At 38.2% G+C, this 13,986-nt stretch overlaps 1 protein-coding gene across 1 annotated transcript; it reads right to left on the bottom strand.

The window, feature by feature from the left end:
• Nucleotides 1-229: 229 nt before the first annotated feature.
• LOC131317247 (uncharacterized) lies at nt 230-1,216 on the bottom strand. The gene is made up of 2 exons (XM_058346811.1): nt 1,066-1,216; nt 230-960 (listed from the first exon to the last, which is right to left on the bottom strand). Exons 1-2 carry the CDS (start codon nt 1,214-1,216, stop codon nt 230-232), a joined length of 882 nt encoding a protein of 293 aa, XP_058202794.1.
• Between the last annotated feature and the right edge of the window lie 12,770 nt (nt 1,217-13,986).

The following is a 13,986-nucleotide window of genomic DNA, read 5'->3' as shown; positions in this document are numbered from 1 at the left end:
TGTAAAGCTAGTTGTCATGCAAGACTTTGAACACATTTTTCAGATGCTCGACATGCTGAATTCTATCTTGGCTATACACCAAGATGTCGTCAAAGTAAACAACATACTTCCCCATAAAGTCCTTCAAAACTTGAGTCATCAACCTCATAAACGTGCTTGGGGCATTAGAAAGCCCAAATGGCATGACTAGCCATTCATACAAGCCATTCTTCGTTTTAAAGGCGGTTTTTCATTCATCTCCCGGTTTAATTCGAATTTGATGGTATTCACTCCAGAGGTCAATTTTAGAAAAGACCTTTGCACGACAAAGCATATCAAACATGTCATCAAGACGGGGAATTGGGAACCGGTACTTCACAGTTATCTTGTTTATTGCCCTACTATCAATACACATCCTCCAAGTTCCATCTTTTTTTGGTGTTAGAAGGGCTGGAACAACACATGGACTTAATGACTCCTTAATCAGTCCCTTTTTTAGCAAATCTTCAACTTGTCTTTCCAATTCAGCATGTTCATTTGGTGACATTCTATAATGAGGTAAGTTAGGAAGGATTGCACCTGGTATGAGATCAATTCGATGCTGAATATCACGAAGAGGTGGCAAGCGAGCAGGTAATTCATCTGGAAATAAGCCTTTGAATCTACGGAATAGACTTGAAACTTCTTCAGGAACATCTCTCGCATCTTCCTTATCTTCCCCTACAGCCACCAAAGCATATACCACCTTCTCTTTGCTGAAAACTTGTTCAAAAGCTCTATAGGACAGCAAGCTAACTGGGCCTTGGGATGCCACACTTATAGGGATATCGTTCAAAGGGTTCAACACAAATGTTACCCCACTTTTCTTAAATGTGTAGGTGTTCTTAATCCTATCATGCTGAGCAAATCGATCATATTGCCATGGTCTTCCAAGAAGTAAGTGACAAGCATCCATTGGAAGGACGTCAAAGTAGAGCTTATCTTCATACTTTCCAATAGAGAATTTCACTTGGCATTATTGTGTCACCAAAACCTCTCCTCCTTTCTTGAACCATGATACTTTGTAAGGTTTAGGATGCTGCTCACATGGAAGTTTCAACTTCTCGACCATTGTCTTAGATGCCATATTTTCTACACTTCCAGAATCAACCATCAAGATACACTTTTTCCCATTGGCCAAGCAATAAATTCGGAAGATGTTATGCTTGAGCCACTGATCATCTTCTTGAACAGTCATTACCCGTTGAATCACAAGACTTTTGGCATCGTACTCAGGTTCACAATACTCCCTTTCAGTTCCACCTTCAGGCTCTTCATCATAAATAGGCTCTTCTTCTACTTCTTATCCTTCTTGAACAAAATTCACCTCAGCTTTCTTGGTAGGACATTCATAAGCGCGATGACCAGCTTCACCACACCTGAAACACTTAGAACTTGAAGACAATCCAGCCTTACCAAAGTCTTTTTTTCCTCCCCCAACATATGGGTTTGGACATTCAGAGTTGGGTGCTAAATTTTTCTTGTTTTGGGTAACCGTCTTCCCTTTCAAAGCTTTACTACTGTCACCTTTTCCGAAAGGAGCCCATTTAACCTTTTCTTCTACTTTAAGCGCCATCTGATACGCCTTTTCAAGTGAATGGATGGGATGCATCATTAACTCCCCTTGAAGGTTGAGTTTCAAATCACTTGTGTATCTAGCAACAAGTTGATCATCTGTCTCTGTTAAATTAATGTGACTCAACAACTTGTAAAATTGCTCCGTGTAATCAACCATAGATTGTTCATTGTGATGATGAAGACGGTGGAACTTCTAGTACAAGGACTAAGAGTAATCAAGTGGAAGAAATTTCTCATCCAACTTTAACTTCATCTTTGCCCATGTGCCAACTCTCGGGACTCCTCTTCTATCTCAACATCGTTGATATTGTTGCCACCAAACTAAGGCATGGCCCTTCAATTTTGTAGCCACAAACTGCACCTTTCTCTCTTCTGTCAAGTTTTCCCATTCAAAAAATGCTTCCAAAGAGGCAATCCAGTCACAATATTGTTCAGGGTCTAACTTACCTTCGAAGTCCGGCACGTGAACTTGAATACTCCTATATGTTCCTTCAAGAGCTCTTGCCAATCATTCCATGGCCCAACGATCACCAAAAGCAGCTTCTGAATTTTCTTTCGAACTAAACGAATCAGATTCCTCATCCATATCACTCTGACTTCCTGAAATTCTAGAGTGACTTCTTCGACTTCGCCCGGGGGAAGTTTGCATCCTTTGGAGAATTTCATTCATCGTATGTTGAAGCGTTTGATTAGACTGCCGCAATTCAGCAAGCTCATCACGCAAAGTGACATCCTCAACATTCTGTCGCCACCTTGGAGGCATCGTCACTGGAAACAAAGAAAAACTCCCGTAATTCTGGATTTTTTTCTAGCTCTGATACCAATTTGATGCAGGCCAAAACCTGTGAGGTTGGGTAGTCCCGGGAAGCCACTCGACCGGAGGCAACGGAAGTCACTCGACGTTGCTAATCGCGGAAGACACTCACGTGACCAAGTCACACACTTGATTATCTGAGGAATCACTCACTCTCAAGCAAGAAAAGAACTTGCACAATATTTCCATAAACTCCCAAAAACTGCCAGTAGATTTCATTCACAGAGATATAGAGAGAGATTACAATAGAAGACTCTATGACTACCCTCATAACACTTAATATTTTAAGACTTTCCAAAGCAAACTATACTTTCAAGACTGACAACACAAAACAACGAGACATAGAAGTCAAAAGGTCTTCAAAGACTAACACAATAAAATAAATCTAAATAGACTTTTCAACTCCTGATTATACTCCTGCATCATATGTCAAGTATCCTCGATGTCATTACCGGGCATTCGGGACCACGTGCATCCCGTAGTAATTTCGGCATCACACCGTGCGGTGGATCCGTGGCTTTCTTGTGCACTTCCGGGCATTTGGGACCGCGTGCGTCCCGTTTCCGACATCCCACCTCATAGTGGTTCCGTGGCTTTCTTCGTATTGTTCTATCGTTCTAAATTGTGATTTTTTTTGTTCCACAAGCCTCAATAACGTAAAGCACGACATATGATAAGTCCGTATCATTCATAAAACATGCCACAATGCTCATATAATAACCCGAATGCATAAATAAAGGAACAAGTATCATATTCATTTAGTTTTACACCTTTTTTTATTGTAACGGGAGCCAAAAGAGTGGGGACGAATGACGAATCATTGGAACGCAAGCAATCAAGTTTCGAGATGATTAGAATGTGATTTGAGAGTATTAGAAGTGATCGGGGATCAATACAACCGACGAATGATCAACAAAGTTCAAAACAGTTTTCTGAGTCATTGGTACCAATACCTCAAAAAGTAGGTATCGGTACCAAACTAATCCAGTGAGCAATCAAAGTCAAGGTATTGGTACCTCAAAAAGTAGGTATCGGTACCACTGCCTTACAGTGGGCGATTTGCAGAAAAATCAAGAAAAAACATAATTTCAAATCTAACCAACTAGAGCACGATTTTGGCACACAATCAACTCATAAACATGTAAAGAGTAAGAAATTCTTACCTCGATTACCAAAGCCAAACCCAAGAGATCGATCAAGCCCTAGAACTCCAAAGTTCAAACCGAATAAGAAAACTCCTCTCCGAGTCAAACCCAACGAGATACATGCTCAATAACGTGAATAGATAAAGGATTGGGGGTTATTTGCCATGGGTTTTGAGTTATTGAGTCGGATTTTGGGTGTTGGAGGAGGAGAGAGAGAAAGAGTGCCAAGAGGGAGGGAGCGATCGGGAGTTAGAGAGTGGGAGTGAGGAGTATTTTACTCCTTTACACACACACCCACACATATATATACTACCTACACTTCAAATTGCACATAAACCCTCCTACAAACAATTTCATCACATCAACCCCAACTCATTTAAACTCAATAAATCTCATATTTTCCTCCATTATAATAGCAATTAAACCTTTTATTAATTTTTGAAAATACGGGTCCTTACAGCTGCACTATATTTTTCAAAAGTGTATTAGATTTCACATGATCACTCTAAATGTAAAAGTAGTAGAAGCCTAAAAAGCTGGTCCTATAGAGATTTTTTTTCAACGGTTAGGGGTGTCCGGACTAGCTTACATGCATCTCAATTAATTCTCTCCTAGGAACGGTCAAAGAGACTCCACACCGGGACAAGAAAATTTGCAAGAAATTACTCACGGCCTGACCCCAAGAATTGAACCCTCCTTTCACTAGTAATTGATAAGTGCGATTCATTTGTCTATGCGGTAGATATGTTATGACTTCATAGCAAAATTATTAAATTACACCATTGATCAAAATTCCTGGAGTCGCCACTGATTATATTTTGGTGTGTGGATAAATCAAGAAGGCGTCTTAACTTTTTATATAGATGCACATTTTATGCGTCCTTACTACTAAAATAGGGAGAGAAAAAAATTATAAGCAAAAGTACTAAAATAGGAAAAGTTGTCGAGGTTGTTTTAAATTAAATGAAATGGTTCCCTGATTTGACTAATTCTTGTACAAAGTTCTAATAAAACTGTTGCAGTATTCTACTAAGGTTTTTTTTTTTTTTAAAGGATGCTGATTTTGCCGCTCCATTTTGTACATGATGTTACGTGAAGTTATTAGTAACTTTATGTACAAAATAAAGTAGCTGCATACAAAAGTAGAGCACAAAAATCAATTTCCTTTTGTAAATTCCTATTTGCAAATCATTTTTCTATACCATATTCTACTGGTTTGGGTTTTTGGTGAAAATATATATGGTACTTGCTAATCGTTGAAATCAATTTAATGAAACCCACAAGTCCAAAACACACGCACCTTTTGTAAGGTAATGCACGCACCGTCGACGATGTCAATGTCGGCGCCACAGCCGTCAATTGCGGTGAAACTGCTAACGAGGAGCGGCTTCTCAAGCTTGATTTTCATTTACTTGTGGAACGTGATCCAGACGGCCTTACCCTTTACTTGGGTCGTCCCATACCTTAGCATTCCAGGTCGTGGGTTCAACGCGTCATCAATAGGATGCATCACAACATGGGTTTTATTATTTCAAACAAGTCTAAATACAAACATTAGGGGCTATTTGTTTCCAAAAAGAAAAAATTGGCCTAGGAACAGTGAGTAGTGCAATTCTAGGCCTGATGCGGGCATGTCAGAACTGGACTGCAGTCCAAATTCATGTTAAGGCCTGAATGCCTCAAATTTGACTTCTTCTAGAGCAATTGCATACGATCTAAGGGGTGAGGCCATATGTGATTCGTGATTTGCCTTGTCAGGAAAAGGACTTAAAATTTCCTAACCATTGTTGAAAATGGAAAGAAAAAGAAACCATGTGCGATGAAATTAAAAAAACTTCATTAACGGTTTAACAAAGTTGGTACAAGGAAATAAAATATCAACTAGGCATGGCTAGTGTGATGAAGGATAAATACATTTGTTGGAAATGTAAAGATAATTGAAATGTAATTCGGATAAGCCGTGGGCTTGTTGGTGCTGGGGCCTTTTCTAAGGCCTTCAATTCTGGTATTTATAGGCAAAGTTCCAGGTCTTGAGCTGCCTCCACTGCCACGCGCCCTAAGCCTTACTCCAAACCTTCAACTACATTTTCAGGCCTGAAAGCAACTTTTTCAGGCCTGAAATTGCCTCTTTTTGCATAGATACTTGCTAAAAGGAGATTTTTGGGACCTTTAAAGGCTAAAAATTGAAATTTTTCTATAAAAGAGAAGACTTTTCACCCACTTTTCATCCCTTGTGGGCCCTTGGAGGCTTTAAGTTGGTTTCTTATGCAAGAAGATTCAAGACAAAAGGCATTATTGGAACTTGTGCCCTCTTTTCTCGTGCAACAAAGGCCAATCAGGCCTAAATGAGCTGCTTGTAAGCAACTTGTGTAGAGAGAACCTTCTAGGCCTTTGAGCTGCTTGTGAGTAGCTTGCTTCCCAAGCATGACTAAGCAGCTTATGGCCTTTTTGACTTCTTCATTTTCAAACCTGAATAAAATTTGAAAAACTGGGCCCAGACCTCAAAAACAAATCTTGAGCTTATTGGGCTAAATATGCTTGAAAAACTAGTCCGACCTTTGAATAGTTGGGCTAAGGCCTGAACCTAATCTGGGCTTTTAACTTAATTGGGCCAAACAAGCCTAACAATAGGCCCACTATATATTCGACCAAATGCCTAAATCAATAGGCCTAGATCAACCAAGGCCCAAAATATTAATTTGGGCCATTAATCCATTAACAAATCAATTTTTAGAATTTGGCCAAAAATGGGAGTAAATAGGGCCTTCTCTTTATATAGGCATAAGGAGAGATATCAAGACAAACATAACTTCTAACTTTAGACAAGCATATCTTACAACTTTAGACAAACATTCGTTCACATAATAAACAAACAACTTCACCACTCCCTACAGAAATGAATCAAGTTTCATTCACATAATAGACAAACAACTTCCCTTGTAATGACCCAAAATTCGGGCCAATATTTTTTTGAATAAAATTAAATATTTTATTGAAGTATTTTTATTATAATTGATTTTGTTAATTGATAGATCTAAACCTAGACTTTCTAGGAAACCCTAGCCCTACTTCTAACCCTACTTCATATCCTAAAAATCTAGGATAAGATTAGATTGGATTGTGTTAGATATGATTAGGATAAGATTAGATTGGATTTTGGATTTTATTAGATTTGATTAGATTGGATTTTATTAAGATATGAATGGATAAGATTGGACTCAATTAGATTTTATTAGATACTATATAGATTTTGTTAGATATTATTAGATTATATAAGATTTTGTTAGGATTATATAGGATATGGTTAAGATTTTGTTAGGATTATATAGGATATTGTTAGGATTGTATAGGATATGGTTAAGATTTCGAGATAAGATCTAGATTGTTCTTCCACTAGTATAAATAGGAAAGTCCCCTCCCCTCCATTCCACACACCACACACAATAGAGAAAGGAAAGAGAAAATAGATGGGGAGAAAGAGAAGAGGGGAAACGTTGGTGGGCTATTGATGAATGTGGAAAAATATTTTAAGGCATTGATTCGTAGACGATGCGGCCGGTCATATTTGAGGTAATCCAGGGAGTATACGATATGCTTCCTATTTCCGGAATCTTTTCTTCACTCTCACCTTTGTACTCCTTTTGAATATCTCATGATTTTCGTTCAATCCTGTGGAATCTTGTTGAAAAGTGGAATAATTTGTATTGAATATAATGTTGGTTGAGTACTATGGAATTGTTTCGTACATAGATCGAGTGAACTCATGCACCAATAGCCTATCCAATAGCCAGAATAGGTCGAGGATGACCCGGTGAGGAAGGAGTTGGGGGAGAATCACAGATCATGTACTGAGGATGACATGGTATAAGGTTCTTTGTGATTGTTGCTTCGACTTGGTCGATTATCGTTTATTGATTCCACTTATAAGTTTTGTTATTCTGTTGTATCGTATACTTCCCAAATAATTTCTTTTTCAGGTGTGGAGCCGGATTAGTCGAAATTAAATTGGAGCATTTAAGGATTAATTTGGAGATGTCTTGGAAGAGTTGATAATTTTGGAGCATCTAGAAGATTATTTAGAAGGCGGCTTAAGTTTATTTTGATGATGTAATTTATTTATGGAGAAAATAGGGGCCTAGCAGTGTTTGAAATAAAACGTATTTTGGAGTTTATTTTTAGAAAATAGCGGGGCGTTACAAATGGTATTAGAGCGGGTCCCGACCGGAAGTGTGAGTTTCACATCGCTCGGGGATAAGATCCTTGTTATTATTTGAGATTTATTAGAGGAGAAAATTTGGAGTAATCGAGACCTTGGGTATAAGCTAGAGGTGTTGCTCGGGAGGAGATGTCAATAGAAATTAGTGTTTGAGGTTATAAGGATTAGGAATTTATCAGAGTTCGCAGCGGAAGCGTGGTTATAATTTTTATAGGCTATTATTCAGAGGATGAATTTGAGGTTATTAGGACAATGGTAGAAATTTGAATTTATTGACTTATTTCCTTTAAAAAAAAGTCTTTTGCAAATTGTATGATACTTTCATTATATGATTTGACTACGTACATTTTAATTTCGAGGACGAAATTATTTTTAAGGGGGGTAGGTTGTAATGACCCAAAATTCGGGCCAATATTTTTTTGAATAAAATTAAATATTTTATTGAAGTATTTTTATTATAATTGATTTTGTTAATTGATAGATCTAAACCTAGACTTTCTAGGAAACCCTAGCCCTACTTCTAACCCTACTTCATAATCCTAAAAATCTAGGATAAGATTAGATTGGATTGTGTTAGATATGATTAGGATAAGATTAGATCGGATTTTGGATTTTATTAGATTGGATTAGATTGGATTTTATTAAGATATGAATGGATAAGATTGGACTAGATCAGATTTTATTAGATACTATATAGATTTTGTTAGATATTATTAGATTATATAAGATTTTGTTAGGATTATATAGGATATGGTTAAGATTTTGTTAGGATTATATAGGATATTGTTAGGATTATATAGGATATGGTTAAGATTTCTAGATAAGATCTAAATTGTTCTTCCACTAGTATAAATAGGAAAGTCCCCTCCCCTCCATTCCACACACCACACACAATAGAGAAAGGAAAGAGAAAATAGATGGGAAGAAAGAGAAGAGGGGAAAAGTTGGTGGGCTATTGATGAATGTGGAAAAATATTTTAAGGCATTGATTCGTAGACGATGTGGCCGGTCATATTGAGGTAATCCGGGGAGTATACGATATGCTTCCTATTTCCGGAATCTTTTCTTCACTCTCACCTTTGTACTCCTTTTGAATATCTCATGATTTTCGTTCAATCCTGTGGAATCTTGTTGAAAAGTGGAATAATTGGTATTGAATATGATGTTGTTGGTTGAGTACTATGGAATTATTTCGTACATGGATCGAGTGAACTTATGCACCAATAGCCTATCCAATAGTCAGAATGGGTCGAGGATGACCCGGTGAGGAAGGAGTTGGGGGAGGATCACAGATCATGTACTGAGGATGACATGGTATAAGGTTCCTTGTGATTGTTGCTTCGACTTTGTCGATTATCGTTTATTGATTCCACTTATAAGATTTGTTATTCAGTTGTATCGTATACTTCCCGAATAATTTCTTTTTCAGGTGTGGAGCCGGATTAGTCGAAATTGAATCGGAGCATTTAAGGATTAATTTGAAAATGTCTTGGAAGAGTTGATAATTTTGGAGCATCTAGAAGATTATTTAGAAGGCGGCTTAAGTTTATTTTGATGAAGTAATTTATTTATGGAGAAAATAGGGGCCTAGAAGTGTTTGAAATAAAATGTATTTTGGAGTTTATTTTTAGAAATTAGCGGGGCGTTACATCACTACTCTTGTTTGGTCACAAAATGGCTCAAGGACTAAGCGCGGACTTGCCAGGACTTGTCGCGTCCAACTTAAGGACTAGATGTCCATTTTCTGACTTCGTAACCGTAAGAGCGAATGTGATGCATTCCTAAGGGCTAGATTGTAGTGATGGTTCGTGGCTTTGCCATAATGAGCGTGGACTTAGTTATTTCCTAACTGTGTAGAAAATAGAGCAACGTAAAATAAAGACGAACTTTATTATGTCGGAATAATAAAGTTGGGTATAAGGAAAAGTAAAACCCAAATTACTTGATGAAGTAATTGAGTGAATACAGGAAAAGTAAATATAGTTGCTTCATTGGGAAGACATTAGTACGTTTAAGCATTGAGCTTGATTGGTGTGGGAACCCTTTTTTTCTTCTTTAATTCTAGTATTTATTGGCCAAGGGTCTTCGGTTCTGCATGCAAGAGGACTTGCTGTCTTCATCTCATGGCGCCATGTGTCCATACAACCTCCATTTCATGGGATCATGGGTGGTCGAGAGGAGTTATACATATTGCCCCTTTGCTCCTCTAGATCGTGGGAGGTTACCAGCAGTTACAAAAGTAATGGGCCACGTTGTCTTCCTTTTTGGGAAAATGATGGCCAATGACGTGTTTTGATAATTAATATCCGCCAAGGACAAACTAAGAATATTTGTTAATGCTGAAAATACCCTTAAAGGGTATTAATTATCAAAACACGTCCTAGACCGTCATTTTCCCTTCATTAGACTTCAAAATGGCCAGGAAACATATCAACTTCACCGGCCCACGTCCCATTTGCATGGGTTTTTTCCAGAACCTCTCAAATAAACATTTCCAACCATGGGCCTTTGAATCTTGTTTAAACAATTAAGCCTCAAACACTTTTAGCCGTGATCGGATCAAGTAAAAACCAATTGGGTCTAATTTAATTAAGCCTGGCCCATTGTCTTTAACCCAATATAACTTCATTTTGCAGCCCAATTTATTTAAATAATAATTAAATGGCCCTCCAACGCTTACTCAGGACTAGGTGTCAAAAACGGGTGTAAACAACACCCTACGGAAATGAAACAAGTAGAGAATATATGTTTGTCTAAAGTTATAAGATATGCTTGTCTAAATTTAGAAGTTATGCTTGTCTTGATGTCTCTTCTTAATTATGTCGAAATCCTGATGTTTGTATTCAGACTTGTTTGAAATAATAAAACCTATGTGCTTCCTTCTTAGATCATTACTTCTTTTTTAGATTCTTATTTCCTTCCTACTTTGTATTTGTACCTGCTTTGTGTTTGCATTTGGGACGAGGAACTCATCGAATGAAGAATTTTCTGCTCAAAATTAGCTTGAGCGATCATATACTTTTGGTAAACAAAATCTTCATTGGCATGCCAAATTTCAGTAAGAACTCTGGCTTACAAGCTACACTACAGGAGAGATGACATGCTATCTGAATGGATATCAGCACAGCAACTTACTGCAACTAGGAGGCAACGTCATAGTGTGTCAAATAAAAAAATGTCCAAACAAGATCTTCCAACCATCGATCAACGCTTGACCCACTGGAAGCTCTTTCTGGCTTTTGCTTTTCCCGGTTTTTTCCTTTCCACAACTCTCGGATCCCTTGTCAGAAAACCAGCCGGCCAGTGGCAAGACACAGTAAGATGGTCAGTTAGAAATCAGAGGATGAAATGTAACCCAAATCTGCAGTCTACAGACTTTGCTGCGAAGATAAAGTAGATATTGTCGATTGGTTATGGAAGTATTTTGGATCCAAGTATGATTAAGCATATTGCTTTGCCCAAGCCCTATAACTGAGAAAAACATGGATGAAATTAACGAGAAGAGAAAATAAAGGGTAATAACTGTGCTGCACAAGTAATACCTGATCTGAGAGGCGGACGTATCTGGTTCCTAGTTTAGCAAGGCTCTGCTGATCCGCAATTGAATTGCTCCAACTTGACCTGTTCCACGCAGATTAAGTTTTCCAAGTAAAGGAAAAATCTCTCAAGGAGCCAATAAAAGGCGAGAAACTTCAAAAGCAATCAATACAAGAGAACAGCAAAACCGTCTCGAAATAATTCGACTATAACTACAATAACATGTTGGGCAGAGTCCACTTTGACCCCTTGTGGTTATTACTATGTGCAGATACCCTCCTCATAGTTCAAAACTGACCACATAACTTACCTGTGGTTTTGAAAATGTGCGGATAGACTCTCTGCTGTCATATTTTTCATCCATATTAACGGACACAATATTAAAAGACCGATATACCCTCACCATGTCCCTTGATTCTTCTTCCTTTTTAAATCTAACCATACCATCCCCTGTACCAAAAATTAAATCCAAACCGTTGATATTGTAAATTTTGACGAGTACTACATCTATGCCAAAATTCAAGTCAATCAAAAAATGAAAAACTCATAGTCGAATCGATTTTGTTATGAAATTAAAATTTTAAATTTGAATTTACTAAAAATTAGATCACTGGGTTATTGATGCCTGATCGAGATGATTTTTTATAGAGATACTCTATTCTTTATTTAATACATTATGAACGACTCAGATTACATTCTAGAGGCGTGTGAGATATTCTTCCGTTAATATGGATGGAAAACATGACGGCAGGGGATCTATCCGCACATTTTCAAAACCATAGGTAGGTTACGTGGTCAGTTTTGAATCATAAAGAAGGTATCCGCACATGGCGATAACCACAGGGGTTCAAAGTGGACTTTGCCCTAACATGTTCTTAAACCAACTTTGTCAATCAGCAATCAGCATACAAGTACATCTCAAGATCAAAGAGCAAAACGGTTTTTTATCAGATTCTCATAACCAAATAAGAGTTTTCCTGTATGTAGCAAGGAGCTGCTCCGAGACGTGAATTAAAAACAATCAAAACCATCAAACAAAGAAAGAGAAGAAAGTGTAAATTACAACTATCAAATTCCACATATGCATATTGAAAGGGAAAAGTAGATATTGTGAGGCCAGAGAACCATCGGTGACCCGATATTCAATAAAAATCATGCTGAGGAAAACTCCTTTTTCGTGCATTTAAATGATGAGTGCACTGAAAAGACTGGAAAAAATAGTATGAGGATAGTCGATGCCCCGGAACATCTACACACTTTCTAAATTCAATTTCTCGATGTTGATTTACTTGACGTGCATCTGTCATAGGAGGAACCCTCAACTTCGACAGAACTCTCACACATGAGAAGCACACACGAAATACGTAAACTTCAAATTTAGTTCAATTTCGTCACAGAAAAGATGTTGAAGTGGGCCAGATTTTGGGGTCGCTACCGATCAGGCCAAACTAGCTGACGCAACACGGAAACAAGAGTAGTATTCCCGAGTCCCCGAGAACTGAAATCCACCAGAAGAAAGATAAAATTCTCCAAGAGAAATATTATTCATCAGTAGGAAGAAATGTCCCCAGCCTTGTGCCTTAGAAGAGTACTTATACAAGAATCTATCAGAATGAACTGCAGCACTCAAAACCCCATAGCCTTTGAGAATGCCCGCGGCGGTGCCTCGACTAAGAGGGAAGTTTTCCATGTTAGTTACAACTTACAAGTATAGCTTTCCCAAGCCAATCACTGCTATGGGTGGCAACTGGCAACATGATAAGTGCCAAAATATACATATTTTGACCCTCCAATCTACATTTATTAGTTTTTTATATTTGTTAATTGATATTTATTTTGCGTTTTTATGTTTACAGGTTGCTCGAGCTCGATTTTCATGATTTTTGGGTAAAGATGGAATTGAACAAAAGTTTTGGATTGAAGTGGGAAGTGCATTAGAATTTTGGTGGTCGATTTAATAGTAGACAAAATTCTAAGGGACCACTATGTAATTAAGGCATGCAATTCCTACAAAATAAACTAGGGATGGCAAAGTGAATCGAACCGATGGGTACCCGAACCGTAACCGAAAATTTTTCCGGAACCATAACCAAAAAATTCCCCGTGGGTATAGGTATGGTTGAGGCCTTGGATAACCGAACGGGTATCGGTGCGGGTATGGTTTAGTAGATCCCTGAACCGATCCCCGAACCGAAACCTATATATATATAAAATAAAAGAGATCAAGGTCGAATTGCAAAGTTCCAAATATTTTAGGGACCAGCTTGTTGCATGTGTTAAGGTCTAAGGACCTAGAGTGTAATAACGCTTTATATATTTAAGTACTTAACAGTAGGTGATTACTGATTAGGGTTTAGAATCCCCAAAGTCCAACACGATCTCTCGCCTTTCTGAGAATCACGCCGATTCTAACCCCTCTCGCTTCTCGCCAACTGATCATCCTCACCCCTCTCGCTTCTCGCCGTCAATCATCCACACCCCTTTCACCGGCGCTCATCCACACCCCTCTCGCCGAGTCGCCGTCGATCAGCCTCACTCCAGGCACTCCTCTTGCCATCCATCGTCATCACTTTGAAGAGGTGAAGAAATAGCTAATCACTACAAGAAAATGCGGATTTGGCGATACAACGAAGCACATTGGCAAAAGTATATATGAGTCGGCAAAGGTTTTCGCCGAT

This window comes from Rhododendron vialii, chromosome 2a, assembly GCF_030253575.1.
Source record: "Rhododendron vialii isolate Sample 1 chromosome 2a, ASM3025357v1".
Lineage (NCBI taxonomy): Eukaryota > Viridiplantae > Streptophyta > Magnoliopsida > Ericales > Ericaceae > Rhododendron > Rhododendron vialii.
This window is presented reverse-complemented; position numbering and strand designations above follow the sequence as displayed.

What these genes read in the sequence shown, in the direction of transcription:
- LOC131317247 (XM_058346811.1), bottom strand. Translation starts at nt 1,216, where the DNA reads ATGACTGTTCAAGAAGATGATCAGTGGCTCAAGCATAACATCTTCCGA. An exon ending in CGAGAAGTTGAAACTTCCAT is followed by an intron (nt 961 to 1,065) that starts GTGAGCAGCATC and finishes GAAAGTATGAAG; the next exon opens with ATAAGCTCTACTTTGACGTC.